The sequence below is a fragment of the Achroia grisella genome, unplaced genomic scaffold (genome assembly GCF_030625045.1).
Source record: "Achroia grisella isolate CSIRO2021 unplaced genomic scaffold, CSIRO_AGI_Agris_v1 utg204, whole genome shotgun sequence".
In the NCBI taxonomy this organism is placed as follows: Eukaryota; Metazoa; Arthropoda; class Insecta; order Lepidoptera; family Pyralidae; genus Achroia; species Achroia grisella.
Genome location: NW_026712703.1, coordinates 789,139 through 806,889, shown reverse-complemented (window position 1 = coordinate 806,889; position 17,751 = coordinate 789,139). Strand labels below are relative to the sequence as shown.

At 31.7% G+C, this 17,751-nt stretch overlaps 1 protein-coding gene across 15 annotated transcripts in view; it reads left to right on the top strand.

The window, feature by feature from the left end:
• The window catches only part of LOC131841918 (dachshund homolog 1), a 169,676-nt gene extending 154,304 nt beyond the window's left edge, over positions 1–15,372 (top strand). For all 15 annotated transcript variants that reach the window (XM_059190308.1, XM_059190304.1, XM_059190311.1 and 12 more), the window contains 3 exons: positions 5,381–5,527; positions 6,589–6,798; positions 13,446–15,372. In XM_059190308.1, the coding sequence (XP_059046291.1) occupies positions 5,381–5,527; positions 6,589–6,798; positions 13,446–13,576 (488 nt within the window). In that variant the 3' untranslated portion in view covers positions 13,577–15,372. The remainder of the gene's footprint in view (positions 1–5,380; positions 5,528–6,588; positions 6,799–13,445) is intronic.
• The last annotated feature ends 2,379 nt before the right edge of the window (positions 15,373–17,751 follow it).

Genomic DNA, 17,751 nt, shown 5'->3' with positions numbered 1-17,751 from the left:
ATCCAGTTTGGCGGGACATATTGGTAAAAAGGCCGGATACCCTACATTATTGAAGGTTTTGTGTCTCAATATCATGTAAATATTTATTACAAATAAATTACATTACATTACAAATAATTTTGTTAATAATTATTAATAAGTGTTACTTTAGGTGCGATCCGTCAAAACATTTAAAATTTAAATTGGCCCGTTGATAAAAAAGGTTGCTCACCCCTGTTCTAGATAAACAGTTATCAACATTTTAAAATTCTTCTTAACGTCTAATGAAAGGTAATTGCATAAATAAGTATTATTTACCTGTACCTGTTACTTCAGCAACTAACGAAATAAAAAAAACATCTAAGCAAAACAAAACTTCTTGAGTTAAGAAATAAAAAATAAAATTAGTTTTACAATAAAATAATGTAAAAGCCTACCAAACGGCGTACAAGACTATTTATTTTAGCCAGATGCCAAAAAAAGTCCCGTCAAAATCAGTGCAACCATTTCAGAGATTAGCCGGAACAAACAGACAGACAGACAGACAAAATTGGTAAAAAATGTTATTTTGGTGTATGTAACGTATTTATATTTGTATGCATGTAGTAAAAAACTGTTATTTCAATATTACCAACAAACACTCCAATTTTATTTATATGTATAGATAATGGGAGTGCCCCATTTTTATTTATAAATAACTACGAAATCAAAATAATGTTAAATTTGTTTATATTTTCTTAACCATTTCTTTACATTAATACTAAAAGTTTTTTTATCATTTTTAACAATTAATTGTCACTACTTTACAAATTATGACTTAGTATTACATTCGTAATATGTACAATAAATCATTACTAACTGTAACTTAAATACAGTAATTGTTAAATGTAAAATTAGTAACTGTCACCCGCACCATACTATAGCGTACGCTATAATATGGTGCGGGTGACGAAATAATTTACGATTTGATAGCGCGCGTTCTCAGGCGAGCTATCCGCGCTAAGCACAGGTCCGACGTTGGCAGGGGCCTGGGACTGACTGACTTGCTCTAACTCTCATACAAAACAACTTGTGAGCAAGAGATTTTTATGCGGAAAAACAGTTTATCTTGTTTAAAATAAAAACTATTGGTTATTATATACATCTGAATTGTACTATTTATGTGGGTATTTAGTATAGTGTGTATTGGAAAATTCGAGTCTTAAATCAGTCCCGTTTTCTTATACGAATCAAACATATATTTTATAAGACCAATCTTTGAGATTTTTTTCTCTGCTACAAAAGTTAATCAATCATGTAACGAGAACTGTCAATATGATGTCAAAGATCTGAAAAATGAAATACCTAAATATCAGCCCCGAATGATTTGTAATTGCTGAGAAAAGTTAAGGTATCTGAGGTCAATATTTGCAATGCGTCGCCTTAATCATCTAATCTAGGGGCTGGTATATAATTAGATATATAATAAATACACGTAAGTCAAATAATAATATAAGGAACGAAGAGAACATAGATGTGATATAATTAAAACATGTTAAATTATTATTGTTATGATCATCCGTATAGAAGCCCAAACAAATACCACTATAGTAATAATACCCCTCGAGACAATTAGGATATGTTATAACAAAAACTCGTTCACATACAAGAGCCATCTAATTATGAGCACTAAAAACAGTTATTTTAATCTTTAATCAGTTATCTTCGGATATTTATCTATATCTGTCACGGAGAGCGTCTGAAACTGGTCGGAAAAGATATTAAAAATTAAATGATCATTATATAAATACCTACCTCGATGTAAAACTCAAATTAAGTGGAACACTTAGATTCGATTTAATGCTATTTATAACTACGCTTATTAAGTGGTTACAAATGAATATAAAAAAATAATAAAATTACTAAAAAAAATAAGTAAAAAGAAATTATATCTAAATTGCAAATCGCGTTGACTGTATTATAGAGAACGAAATTTAAATTTGTACTCGTACACCGACTCATTTACATGTTATTCGAGCAACAAACCCTAGGGGACCGTATCAGCCATTTATGAGTTGAAAGTATTAAAGAAAAGAAAACTCAATAGATATAAAAAGATAGGTATAATAACAAGAAAAAGAAGCCGCGTGCAAGAAAACGGCTCGCGGCGAATAAGCCCCGCGGAAAGCGGCATTGTTCCGCGACTTTTTAAAACGGAACGAAATGAGCGAGGGGAAGGAAATCGGATGAAAATATGAAAGAATACACGTTATGTACGTAAAAGTGAAACGAAACGTCGGAGATCGGGTCTCAGCCGCGCGCGGTCCGCAAATATAATTTGCATAGTCAAGTAGCCCAACTTTTGTCTGCAGCGGATGTTCGCAACAATATTCGTTCGTTGCTTTTTAACCACACTCATTCTGTATCGGACCAAGCTTTTTTATTGCATTTTTTCCCCTTTGAACGGATTCCTTCAATATTTCGGTGGTTCGTTTTTATTCATACGCTCGGTCATCGAATTGTTTCGCTTCATATCACACGCTTTGTTGCGTTCTGTTAATTCTTGTTTCTATGCGATTGTTTTTATTGCCACTGTGTATCGGGGAATCCAGTTGAATAATCTCTTAACGGTATATACTTCTAGACATAGGAATATAGAATAGAATAGAATAGGAAATCATTTATTCAAATAAACTTAATTTAAGCACTTTTGAATAGTCATAGGATAAATATTAAGTACTTTAGTTCTATATAGGCTGGATTTATTAATATATTCTCATTAGTATCTTTGGTATCTTGATATGTGACAAATAGAGACGTCTCCATTTTAATAATAATGTTATATATTTAAATACACTTACAATATACTATTTAATTTAAAAAGTATTAGACGGAACAATACAACGATTAACATAAAATCAGTCGTTCAAGTACTTTGATATCAAGAGTATTGCCGGCATTAATGAGGATAACAAAAGAGAATACTCTTTTTTTTTGTTCAGCATCTGCATTGAATCGAATTAAATAATCGATTGGAGATTTATTACGATTCATCGTCTCTTATGAACTTGTGAGTGAGGAGGCAATAGGCCGGATTAAGGCTCACAAAGCGGCGCCGACGAGATATCGACAAATATTGACTCGTAGAAACAATGAGAGCCGACTGGAGCTCCTGCCGCCGCGCGCTCTATTGTAACGTGGGCAGACTTTGATTGACGCACCGGTTTGGTTGCGTACTCTATTAATAAAATGTATAAATCTTATCTATGATACCACATATCACCAGAAATACGCAACTATAGACTGGAAGTTTAAAATTTGCGTACATTGAAATATCGCTTACACGTTACTAGACAAGAAAGGTGGGATGAAAAGGTCCAAAAATAAGCTTCAGTCGAGTGAAAAACTGTTTTCCAGAGGTGTTGGACTGAATCGATGTTCGAACTCGATGGTCCGACGAATTTTCCACTGAACGGACCTTTGGACGCAGACCTTTGTATTGACGAGAAATTAACTGAAAAAGGACCTTTTGCATCCTAATTTTGTTAGCAAAGAAATTATGAACGGTCATGTACAACATTTCAATAATGTCACCGACCGTTGTACACCTTTTAAATAAAACGATCTAATGCACACAACTTTCTAAACAAAAATATACTTACGACACCAGAACTAGAAGAGGCAGTCAGTTTAATAATAATAACACACATATTAATATACAAATATAAATATTGATAATATTACTGGTTAACCACTTTTCCAACAAGTAGTAATAAAATAATATAAATTCAATATAAATCACACATAATCAAAATTTATATAGTTATTGAAACAATAATAATTTCCAATATAAAATGTAACAAAGTTTAACGTCAGAAGTAGTAAGCAAATGAGCTAATAAAAAAAAACCTTGCAAATCTATGCATTAACGCGACTTTCGATCCGGTCGTCATTATGAGTCTGTGTCGGAGGTCGTGCCCATGACAAATGATGCGTAGGAGTCGAGAATCGAACGCTAGCGAACCTTGCCCGTTTCATTACCAACAACATTAATTACTAGCAAATCATTAATGAGAAACCAACCTCTTTTTTCGTTTTCGCATTTCTGTTACAATTGTTAATTTTCTTTCCATTCCGTTGTTGCAAATTACATAAAAAATCAATATTTAAACAACTTTGAAGAAGAACATTGTCGATTAATGTTAATTTTATGTTACTTATGACATCTTTACCAATTCTGTACTCGCGTTTTCAATCTGTTAAAATTATGAAATTGAAGTCAGAACTTTTGCCAAATTAATAAATCTTAAAATGTCTATCTTGTTATAGTTGTCTTTTCCATAAAGTCGATGAATTATCCTCGCCCACATCGGATCGGGAACGGACTCCATCAAAATTCTATCTTATACCATCACAAAACTGATCTCGTGTATTACGCCACGGTTCAAGTTATACGATGCAGCGATAATTCCTAAATATACAAATACTACATCCATGGAAGATTATTTATGTGAAAATAGTTATATAAGCTTTTATCCCTATTAAGATGGTTTAGGTTACCTAAATCATCCTTAATAATTACTCATTTGTAGTATAGACAATACTGTATATTATATTTTTTCTGTACTTCAATTATGCTGTATGTTTGTAAATTATGAATAAATAATTTATCTATCTACCTATAATGATTTAGTTTAGGATAAATATGAACATATTAAAATATTCTTTATTGTGATAAATATTGTTAGAGGATTAATATAAGGCATAAATAATAATAAAAAAATATTATTTTCATATTATTATTGCCTATTTTAATAATATCCGACAGCTTATGCCCTAATCCCATTTCCGTTCCGCCCCCGCCTCGTCGGAGGCAGGACCCGTCTATCAACACGTGCACCGACTCAATCATTCGTCAATCAAACCTCAGAGTAAAGAAGATGGTAATATAATAAATCTATATGCAAGAAAGAGAAATATCGTGCTGGACTATCGGACGATTATCGACGAAGAAATGCCGAAACGAAAGGTGGTAACTGCAGGCGAATCAAGGAGATTCCTTGGCCGTATTATAAGATTGTTTTCAGATAAAGAAAAGGCAGTTGTCATAAGAGTGAGCGAGATAGACTGTGGGTAATTTTCAGGTTTGATATCCACGTATTTATGCGTATACCTACATTCATTTGGAGAAGTATGGCGCACGAGGCATGTGCACGACCGTACACTCAGTTTTATTGTGGCTGCGTGCGGTATTCCAAGTACCTAATTGTTATTTCGATACGGTACAACAGAGGTGAAATTTGTGATTCTATAAATATTAATGATCGCTCTTGGGAACCTTAAAACTTTTACGAATATACATATATAACTATAGTATGTAACTTAAATAATAATAATGCTAATAATATAATTTTGTTCGCAGTGATGTACCAAAAACGGCTAAAGAAGGAGCGAAAACAACGCCAACACGTTCAAGAACAGCTAGAGATGGAACTGAAAAGACGACAGAAGATCGAAGAAGCCCTAAAGCAATCGGGAGCACCGTCAGAATTACTCAGAATTGTTACTGGTTTGTATTTTGCTTTATTGGTCATAATATAAACAGTTTAGAAAAATTTAAGTTAATTTTTTGTTAGGGAGCAAAACAGGAAATATATTACTTTCATTAAACGCTCATTTTGAACTTGGCTAGGTCTAAAATAAAAATAAAAAGTAAAATAGCTGGTGTCTGCGACTTTTTAACTAAAAGATAGTCTATGTTCTTTCTCGTGGTACTATTTATAGTATCGTAAAATTTTATTAAAATCAGTAGTGAAAATACAATAAAGAGATAGAAACACATTGGCATTTATGGTATGGATTATCTTTAATAATAATTAATAGCTAATTTTACGAAATTCCAATCTCTGTAACATGTCAAAATCGTCAATGCCATCACTCTCAGGGTATTCAACAAGTTCTAATACAAACTGTAAGTATGTGCTCCTGACATGTTAACTTGCCGTCTGTCAAACTATCTGTACATTGGCGAAAACTTCACGAGTGTACTTACGAAACGAGTAATCGATACATACAAAGTTCAACTCTAACCAATCTGTTTAGAATTCCTTTTTGATTTCTGATGAGGGTGATATGTTACTTTATTAGCCGTTAAGTTCATGTGGAGTGCGTGATGTAAGAAGGGTGGATAAACGCTGGTGAAGGCTTGTACTAATCTCCGTGTCAGGAAATCGTTTCGCAGACCATTTGAAACGGGGGTTCGGGTGCTGAACTAACACGCATTCGTGTTCAATTTCTTGCATAATCACACTAATAATAATAGCACTGCCATGAGGTTCAAACGTAAATATTATTTAAAACTCATAGGCAAACGCAATAACAGTCGTTTTCCTATAAAGAGACAGACTATCATGACCACAAAAATGACAAGTACAAAACAGATGAAATAGGTGAATTCTTTTGTCCCTTAAACAAAGAATAGAGATAAATTTTTAGCAGTAGATGGTGCATAGTATGAAATCAATGGTGATAAAAAATTATGATTTGGTGATATGTATTGATACATTCCCGAATATTTTTTTTATATCTAAATTATATATTCTAATCTAATAACCTCAATCTTGCCTATAGAAACCCTAACAACGCCCTCATCGCAAGAGACGCCGCGTTCTGAACGCGAGAACGGCTCGGAGAGTAAACCTCCGAGCGCGGAACCACCTGCCTCCTCGCCACCGTTCCAACGAGACCCCCCTCGTACGCCCGATAAGCCACAATGGAACTACCCCCCACCACCCGTGGACATCATGAGTGGAGGTGCCGCGTTCTGGCAAAACTATTCCGGTGAGTACAATGTGCATCTAAAAATTCTAAATTAAATAAACTTATTATATGCTTTAATAATAGAAATTATTAATTAACTATAAGAAATCGAAAATGTTGTGCCACATAAAATAAAACAATGTATATGTCAACAAAATGTTCATGAAAGAATACTTTTATCTACTAAAAGTATGTTTAATATCAAGGAAAATAAAGGTTTAATAAACATTAACATTTTCCGCAGAATATGCAGTATTAATATTGACCGTGGCACACATTAACATTGTCTCTTTGATTAATTATTTCATAAGGCTTATTTTGTTCTTAAAGATAAAGAGTTAGTTATTATATTTGACATAAAATAAATCAGTATCAGTAAATTATGTTAATCGTACGACCCTCACTCTGAAACATACATCCAAAACTGCAATGTATATTTATGTTATTCTGTAAATATTACAAAAAAATACTCAATTTGATTGAAAAAATGTACAAAAGCGGTCCATACGAAAAATTTTGACGTACGAAATTTATATTCAACTTATTGCATACCGTTTCATATGAAGAATTCGTACAATTTAAAAGGTCGGAATAAACGATTCGACAGATCAATGTTTGTACTGTGATATATTGCCATAATATTACGGATGAGATTGTATAGTAAAATAGACATCACGGATATTTCATTTCAATATGAATAGTATTTTATATAAAACATTTTCATTCATAAAGTTGGAGATGTGAAAAATTGTACTAAGTTTTTATAGATAAAGTTAAAATCATTAAAAAACGAACACACATTGGACTACTTATGCACGTCATATAAACATAAATAAATTGAAGGAGGGTTTCCTTTACTGGTAGATGTTTGTTAAGCGAGATGACGCGGATTTAACTATCTTATTTACCTTTGTTAACTGTATCTTCTTTCTTTATTTTATTACATATGATAAAATTGTAACGAGAACAAAACTGTATTTTTATGTGTTGAGGTTTCACGTAAAAACTGAGGGAGGGACAAAATTTTCAGCAAACATTTTTGAATAATATTGTTAATATTTTTAATACGACTCCTACAATATAATATCTAATAACAATATATGCTTTATTAATTGTTTGCGTTTGATTATCAATATATGGCGAGTTATAAATATGTAAACGCGTATGTAATCGCGGCCAATTCACATACATACATAGATTAATATCGATTCATCTGTTAATAATCAGTAAGATTATCTTATAAACACTGTACTTACAATATGACCACAATGAAATCCTATACAGAAATATCGAATTAAATACACTTTATGAACTTTTAGACGACGTGAACACACATGAACGTCGGCGAATGAAACCGTTCGCTTTTTTGTTCATATCGGCTTTGTGGAAAGCCCAGTAATTTCATTAAAATACACTGGCGAGCATGCGGTGCCGTATAGTATGACGTATACTGATTTACCTTGTATTGACTTGTCGACTAAAAACATGCATTCTAATATGGGCTTGCATCAACTTAGTTTCATTTAAACTAATGCTAATAATTTAAAACTTAAGAAGAAATTGTTACAACTAAAATGATACTATTTTTGACAGTCTTGATATTACAGCAGTTTAGCACAACACGTTATTTCCGATTGCCATGGCTGTGATTATCGCATTGTATAAATAATTGTGTAGATGAGTATGATTGTTTATATTGGTTAAGGTGTTTTCTATGTACATATAAAATACAATAATAACAATATATATTGTTATGTATATATTTACAAAAGAAAGAATTTATATATATCTGTCAGTTGTATCCACATTACAAGCTTATTCTCGGTTGAAATCTTTGTAATGAAAAAATAAAGCCTGTACTTACCATATTTATATATTTTTAATAAGAGAAAATCAACATAAAGTACAATACGAATGCAATAATTTTTCAGTCTAGTGACGTTTGACGACGGTTGGCATTTCAAGTAGAAATTGCAAATTGGAACTAATTTAAGCGTTACCCTACGCCAAGTACCTAAAGGCACGCGAGCACGCGAGTAAGAGTTGGTCGTAACGGTTAGTATTCACAATTTCGGTTAAAGTCTTAAATTGAGAAAAATGTACTTGAAATATTATCGTATTGTCAAAACTGAATAATTGTAGTTATTATTATTCAGTTATAAAAAATATATAAAGGATCGAGATGTATATTGATATGGAGTAAGTACTAAATATTATCGTAAATGTAAATATGAAACATAGAAGAGGGTTGTAAACATAACAAGGTTGGTAACAGATAAACAAAAATTAAAACTTGGGAGCCTTTTATCAAGTTTCTCTCGGTGCTGACGCTGAAAGAAAAAAATTTTTATTCGTAAATTAGAAAACTTCTTCGTATTTCTTTAGCAAAAAAGAGTCAAATATTATATAATACCTAAAAGATAACATGGAATATTCATTGCGATGATTATATAAATTTAATATTACATTTAATCACTTTTGCTTTTTAGTACTAAACTAAATGGTATAATTAATTATTAAACTATTTTTGTATGTAATTAGAATGGCAAACAAGCTGATGGTCCACATGGTAACAACAAGTGATAACCGCTGCTTGTAAACATGAACAGCACTATATAGACATCACATTATCATGTGACACCCACGATACCACTCATGCGTTACTATTCCGGGGGACAAAGATGTCACAACTTTTATCCTATAATTTTATTGCCTAGTCTCATCTAGACCAAAATCAAAACAGCTTACAAATCAAACTGCTTGGCTGTCGAAATAGGTGAGACAGAAAATTCTTTACCGTCTCTATACGACAAGTGACAGATTAAACTCACGTTTAGAGTTCTTAATATCTAAAAATACATTACCCAATATTATATCATTTTAAGGTGCACCGTGGAGACGGATAAACCAACCGATGTTACATAAGTAATATAAAGTTGAAAAATTAATAAAGAGGAAACTTCTCCAAGGTACTTTTTAGGTGAGCTTGTAAAATGAATGGAAATAAAATTGTACCGCACAGGTGCGCTTGAAACCTTTGACGATATTAACTTTTTTTGTTTATATTGAAGTAATACAGCGAGCGCACCATTGTACATCGTAGATATGCTATCGTTTTTTTACTTATACAGTCAGTTTGTTCGTATTAATATAGACAGAAATTTATTTCTAAATTTTTAAAATGTACACTAATTAAGAACTTTTTTCTTCTAATTATTATTGGCTCTTCGCTGCCCCATATTATATGTAGTTCAAATTCGAAAAGGAACTCGACATTAATTTCTTAAAAGATAAAAATAATATTGTTTTAATTATGAGTATTTTATATAACATTAAGTTCGTTTCTGACTAACAAGTATTTATATTGCCTCCTATAAAATAATTACATACATAGGCATATAAAACAATAATAATTAAATCAATTAAAATATCAAAATCGCTTTAATTATTGTCTCAATTTTACTTAACACTACCATTGGTTCTAAATGTACCGGAGTCACGAAGAAATTGATTGTTAAAAAAACTTCTAAAGAATTTCTATAATAGAAAATCAATTCCATCAGTAAGATCAGACACGGTCCAATAGAGTTGCAACAGTAGCACCTTATCCCAACTATACTGTCCGTTTGTTCGAGATCTATTGTCAGAAAATCGGAGGTCTCACCTCACCTTACCTGACATTACGATCTTCCATTTAAAGGATCACAATAAGCTCTCTTAAATAATAATTTTAGCTGGCTATTTATGGGTGAAGGTTTTATATGTAACTTATTAAAATAAAAATATATTATTCAAAACTATGGACGCTTTTTATTCTCTTTTGAAAATTATATAATTAAAAACTTTAATTACAGTAGTTTAGTTTATATATAATTCAAAACTTCCTACCTACTATTTTTGCCTCATTTCGTCAAATGCAAACAATATAACTCATTTTTATATAATCTCCTGTGTTTAATTTGTAGGTTTTAATACACTACCCCAATATTTAACTACCTCAATATTCACAACCTTCTCAAATTCCCATTCAAAAAATTAATCATCCCGTTTTTTTTTTGTGGCTACACTTTTAACGGCCGTAATTAATTTCGCGTTAACAACCAAAGAGGTGTTGATTGCGTCAAAAATCATTAAAAAATAATGAGCAGTACTTTCTATTATTCCGACAGAGGTATTAAATGTCAGAATTATAACTTTTTGTCGAAGGAAAAATGTGATCTAGCAAGAAAATGTCATTATGCTTTCTCTATTCATGATAAGTTTTTATAATTCATAGCCAAGAGAAACAATTATTTCGATCTAAAAATAGCTTGGTGTCCGAGAATTGGTATTTCTTGCTTCGAATCTATTTGATAATAAAATTGATTCGTTTCTCTACAAATTAATCGATCGCTGACTTAATTCTATCTATTTTTTTTTTATTTTAAGTAACAGGAAATTTTATATTTTATTATAAATTTTATTTTTCTTATATTTTAGTATTTAACCAGTTTACAATATATAATATAGTTTCGGCATTAATTTTTAGTTCGATTACTATTACAGCATAACAATAGGTTATAACTTTTTGTTTGTGTATCGATTGGAATGAAAAAAAAACTAACTGTTACAGGAAGTTACTACAATATATAAGTAAAATACAAACAGACAAAAATGCGACGCGTTCACGAGTTTGTTTTTGATCGATAAATTTTAATTGTAATGTATGATTTAAAAACACCAAAATAGAGCTATTATAATGTTATTCTGCCTAAAAATGTTGGAATTGATTGGAGTGAATTTGGTAGCTTATTGTTTTGATTCTAATAAACAGTGATTACCGACAATAACTAATTCCTCGTCGACACGGAGTAGGTTATTATAAAGAGATAAAGTTTTATAAATTGGACTGTAAGAGATAATCTGCGAAACTACTCATTAGATTTTGAATTCTTACATAGTAATTTTGAAAGATCTTTATGTAGACATACCCGTAGGTTTATAATCTACGTGGGCGAAGCCGCGGACACAGCTTGTAATTGATATTTTAGTAGATGTCATTTTAGTTTTGTTTCATCTCAAATAAATCGACTCACGTCCACATCGTAGTATCCTTTTTTGTCACTGCCAACCCAACCCATTCATTTAAAATAAAGTAGGAATAGTTTTTACTACTGTTTTTGTGTAATCCCAATTCTCAGATCTTAGTGAAGCAGCAATGATATCAACAAGATACACCTGACATCAAAACGAATTTATAAAACCTCTTTTCGTAATTTCAACATCGTTGTAATTGAATATTTATTTAAAGGAAAGAAGATAAAACGAACATAAATGTATTTTTTTTATTAAGCCAAGCGCCCGACCATTATAGTTATTTCAAAGAACAAATAGATTATGGCTCTCAAAGGAACCGGCAATTCTGTTTTAGAAGCGGCAAATGCAAAAATATTACGTATTCAAACAGACCTAATGGGACATTTAGGGGTGGCACTGAAGTGAAACGGCAAAGGCCGAAGCTTTTAAGTGTATAATATTTAATTGTGACGCCCTAGGCGTATAATCTCGCCCGGGATAATAGGTTTCTGTTTCGGGACAACCCTCAACGGCGACACTTGTGAGTGTGATGCCCTGCAGCAAGTCTCCACTGAAACAAATCGGATTATAATTGGATCTTTTATCTGATTGTTTTTATTTTAAATCATGGCTTTAAACAAGCAACAACACGACTACAGGATCATACTGCTGACTTTACAGTTTTCATTAATTTGTATAAGAATACGACAATTTTAAACGCTCATATAGCATAAATTATAAACGAATGTTGAGAAAAGAAATTGAATTCTCCGTTGAGAAAATGTTCCATCAAAGTAAGCAAAAAAACGCGATTCCGTTTATATCTTTTATATCTCGTAAATTGCAGGAGGAGGCAAGCGTTGCATGAAATTGAATAAGCATATTTCGTAAAACGTCGACGTTTTGGGAGACAATTGCCTTACCTCACCTACTCTTGCCCCTTCACGAACTTTGTCAATTTTCTTAAAATCTTATTAGAGAATCTTCTGTGCTTGAGAATTATTCCTATTTTTATGTGCAACATCATCTTAATTTGTAAATATCATTTTTATTATTTTGTTACAGTCTACCAATATATGAAAGTTAGTCAAATATAATTAACCATTTTAAAATTACACACATGTTGCAAAACAAGAAATATAATTAATTTGAATTATAATATTTGCTTCATTACTAATTGTATTTCTCAAATTAATAGTCAATGTACCTGTATATGATGCCTTATTTTAATTATTTTGTATTACAATAATGTAAGTCGGAATATAACAACCCTTCTCGAGGCAATTTAATAAACTCGCGCTATATTGCGAGTGGTACGTTTTTACCGACAGGGAATATAGGATATTAAATTAGAAAGTGCCATACGGATGTGAAGTCCGTTTGATGTGAGTTGCCTTTACCCGACACACTAATGACATTTTCCGGGACGGCACACTTGTACTCAAGCTCTGTCAATTTGAACAATATAATTACTACAGTTATTTAGTGAAATAATATTTAATTAGATTCTCGATATAAATGACGTACTAACGTAATGAACTGTGACGATAAAATATTTGTTTATCATTAATTTAATAGAAAATACTAATTAACGTTAATCTATTTGTCAACAGAGTCATTGGCCCAGGAATTGGAGATGGAACGCAAATCGCGCCAACAAGCCATGGAGCGTGACGTAAAAAGTCCACTGTCCGAACGCGCCGGCTACTACAAGAACTCGGTGCTCTTCAGCTCAGCTACTTAGCTACCAAACACCGGGGCGAACGACTTCCCCGACAACCAAGAATATGATAAAGAAGTCGACGAAACGAGAAAACCTATAATCAGCGTGAAACCTGAATTTAGGGAAAAATGAAACCCAAAGATTCGGTGCGGATCAAACATTAGGAACCTGGATCTCTTACGGACTTCTAAAGAGGAATGCTCAGTCTCGTTTGTGTAAATTGTTCAATCTTGTTTATCTGTTTTTCTGGCGTTACGGATCTCAATGAAATTGTACTTCCTTTATTGAGATTAATTTGTAAATATTGTTACGATATATAGAAGTAAGAACGTAGATTTCGTGGTACATGGCGAAGTCTCATTGACTCTTCTTCCATAGTGAAATTTGTAAATATTTCTTATAATTATTAATTATAAGTCAATAACGGTTATATCGGCGATTCGAGTTATTTAATATGTCAACATTTTAATATTTTATAAAAGTACCTTTAAACTTATCATTAAATGCCATATTTATGTATTAAGCATCGATATTGTTTACTTTTTGTAAATGTATAAAGTTTTAGCGTTCCTGATTATTCATAATTTGTACCTACGCACATATCAGCATCATTTTAAACGAATTTGAATAGAGGATAATATTGGAATTGATATAAGACTTTACGAGAACTTTTTCTGAATTTCAGAAAGAGTATAAACGACATGTTCCGGTATCATGAAATGTTTCCAAAACGTCGATTAAATTGCAAATAAGTAGGTACACTACATTTTACAAGTAACTGTATATAGAATTGTTTAATATTACTACGGTGATTTTCACTGTCGTATAATTTATTCAAATTAGTGCAATGAGTAGATGTAACTAAAGGTAACTAGTGTGTCTCATAAACAATAAGAATGTACGATAGTTAAGTTAGTGGTTTCAAAATTATACATTTTTATAATTACATTTTATTGACTGAACACAGACAACTGTTTATCCTGTTTTGCAATGTACAATGTAATCTAAGTGTTTTCTTTACATTTCATTACGTAGATGCTGTGTAAATAATTATTAACCGCGTACTTCGTATCCATAACGCATAGTCGATGTGTATGGGTAGTGTCCTTACTATAAGTGCATTAGTTTTAAATATATACATAATAAAGTATAAAATAGTGTTATTTATATTGATGCTTAGTTTACTGAACGACTTTGAATGTCTAAAATAGTTAATATAAGATTTAGAAATTGTATTTGGCGTAATATTGGCGCTTGGCTATTAAACTATTGCAAGTAATGCAGACACATTTTTTGCCCATAAATATCTTGGATTCATTACAAATGTGTTAAGTATGCTATCGTCGAACGATCTTAAAGTCAATTGAGGCCATGTAAGAAACGAAGTGCGTAATAGTCTAGCGCCGATCGTAACGTTCGCTTTATACAATCAAAATCACATTACTTCTAACGAATAATGTGACGTAATGATTAAATTTAGTTGTTAATATAAATGTTTAGCTGAACATGTGTGGTTGTGTAAAGAGAGTGAATGTGGTACTTTTGTATCATTTACATTTTTTCCTGCAATATCCTTTGACAATATTCACAACTGGGCGTTTGACATCCACAATTTATTATCATGACCATCAAACTCAGTGTCGTCTATAGTAGATATAATTACGTTTATCAGCCGAGGCTTCTTATTGTATCTATATTTATTATAATTTGATTATAGTTCGCAATCTTGAATGCAAGTATTATTATTTATTATTTTTATTATAATTACTATTAATTTACTTAAAATTGTGTGTGTGCCTTGTATCGTAGATGAAAATATTGAGATTAAAAGTGAAAATTATCATTTTGTGTTTCTATTTGACCAAACCGTAAGTAAGCCTAAAAAATTATTTTTAATTAATTTTGAGGTATAAATATCATTCGTCTGTCCTCGTAATATCTATCGCATCAAATTTCATTAGGATACTTTCAACCAGTTAGGCGTAAAAAAGTAACAGGCAAATAAACAGAAAGAAAAAGAGATACATATTCACATTTTTAATATTAAAATAGACATATAGGTTAATATGAATGGAGAACTCTTAAAAACTCAATCTTCGATGTATGTACTTTCTATAGACAGTTTCTACACAGTGTGGTCTCTATTATATTCAAATCCTATGCTTTTGCATTCCCAATGCATTTGGAGTGAGTTCTGCAGTAAAAGCACTGGGTCTAGACTGTCGTTATTATCAGAAAATGTAATAAGAGCTAAGTCAGCTGTTCATAGCACTGACTATTTACAGTACAGACTTTATACATATCTATGAGAACAATAGTAGACACGATACTTTCAACGTCGACAATGGGAGGTCTGTACCACTATAGAAACTGTGGTTTGATTGAGTATTTTACATTGAATAAAAAGTCTGGCTTTAGTCATATTTGGGAAGTTCAAAGGCCAGACACAATATATTTTTCCTTCAGCTTCTTTTCACTGCGACATAGCATGTTGCACAAATACAGAATTGGATAAATTCTATGATTTCTGAAAATATATGAACTCCAAGCAATAGTAATTTTTCTATTTTTAATTTACATAATAATTTCTAATTTCCTAATGAGTCAAATGAATAAAAAAAACTGGCAGGCTATTTCCAAAAGGCTAAAGCGTGAAAAATTCAAATTAGAAGTAATTCAATATTCTATAATAATATATTTTTTAATAAACTACCACTATATAGGTACAGGTTTTTAAATTATCTATATAATATAAGCAATTTGTGATTCTATGAATCTGGGAACTGAACTAAGTACGAGGCCTCGTCTCCTGAGACCAGAACTCACCCCTCGTTTGCGCTGTTCTACAAGGGTTTATATAATACGACAATTCCTAGATTTGACATAACCCAATAAACTATTACCTAGCTACCTAGGACCTAAAGTTGTTTTGGCAAATAAAGTTGTCTTAGTTTAAAAAATATGTAGTAAATCTTTTAATGGACTGATGTGACGTGCTATAATTTTACGAATATCAATTTCAATAGTAAAATTCGCAAAAATATATATAATTAATGTACCATGTGTATTGGAATTTGGAAATAATGGTGAGTAATAGTAGCAAAATACGATGCCCTAAATTTAAATACTGGATACTCAAAGAGAGCACTATTTGTACTGTACAGTCACATGTACTAAAAAGATTTCAATTGTTTTTGCCGGTAAATTGACTTTTATGTAAATTAGGAATCTAATATTCCTCTTTAATCTTGTACTGAAATCCAGAGACCGGACAATCAGAAGTAAGTATATACTCTATTTTTAAACAAATTATTAACACTACTTCTGTTCTGATATATATATATATATATTATTTACTGTTCGTTCATTGACTTATTTTATAAGGTCAATAGAAATAGTCAATTCTAAAATAGTACTCAAGTGGCTGGTGTCCCAGCTAAGATTATCGCTTCAAAGAATTGCTTATTAATTCAAGTATATACTTATTAGCTAGGGCGACCCTGGAATCATTAGCAATGGCCAACATACGGCCTCATTGCTAGCAATGTACCTTTACAAGAATACCCCCGGAAACCGTCGTAAGTGAACCAACCATCGGAACCACTACTATGGGCCACCCTTCCTGACTCCTTCATAGCATATCATCATTTTTTTTCTCGCCAGCCTGTACAAGAAGCCTAGACAAGTACACAATTCTTTAGTCATCTATTAAAAAGTATTTACTAGCTTCAACATATGTATTTTTACTATACTTATTACCTCAACAAAGATGCAATAATTGTTAATTTAACTACTGTATAACACAATAGGTAATTACCATTTAATTCGAGTTGTAACGCAGTTATCACTTTATAAAATTTTTATTTGTTTCTGCCATTATTTTTTTTCTAACTCCTAACATCGTCAGACAATTAATCGACAAAAGTAATAAAACTACAATGCCATAAACCAGAAAGATCATAAGAACTTCCCGGTTTTATATTGGAGTTCCCTTGCGCTCGATCGCCGTTTTAAATCCTGTGAAATCGGAAAACTTCATATTTATTGCTAATAGATTTTCGGCCGATGAGCACCGAGTTATTTGGGATGCAATTTTATTTTGTCCATATGAATGATTTTTGTATTTGCCCTAAGGGCGTACGTTCACCCGCGCGGTGACGTCCCTTTCTGATTTCGGACATCATGCAATCATTGAC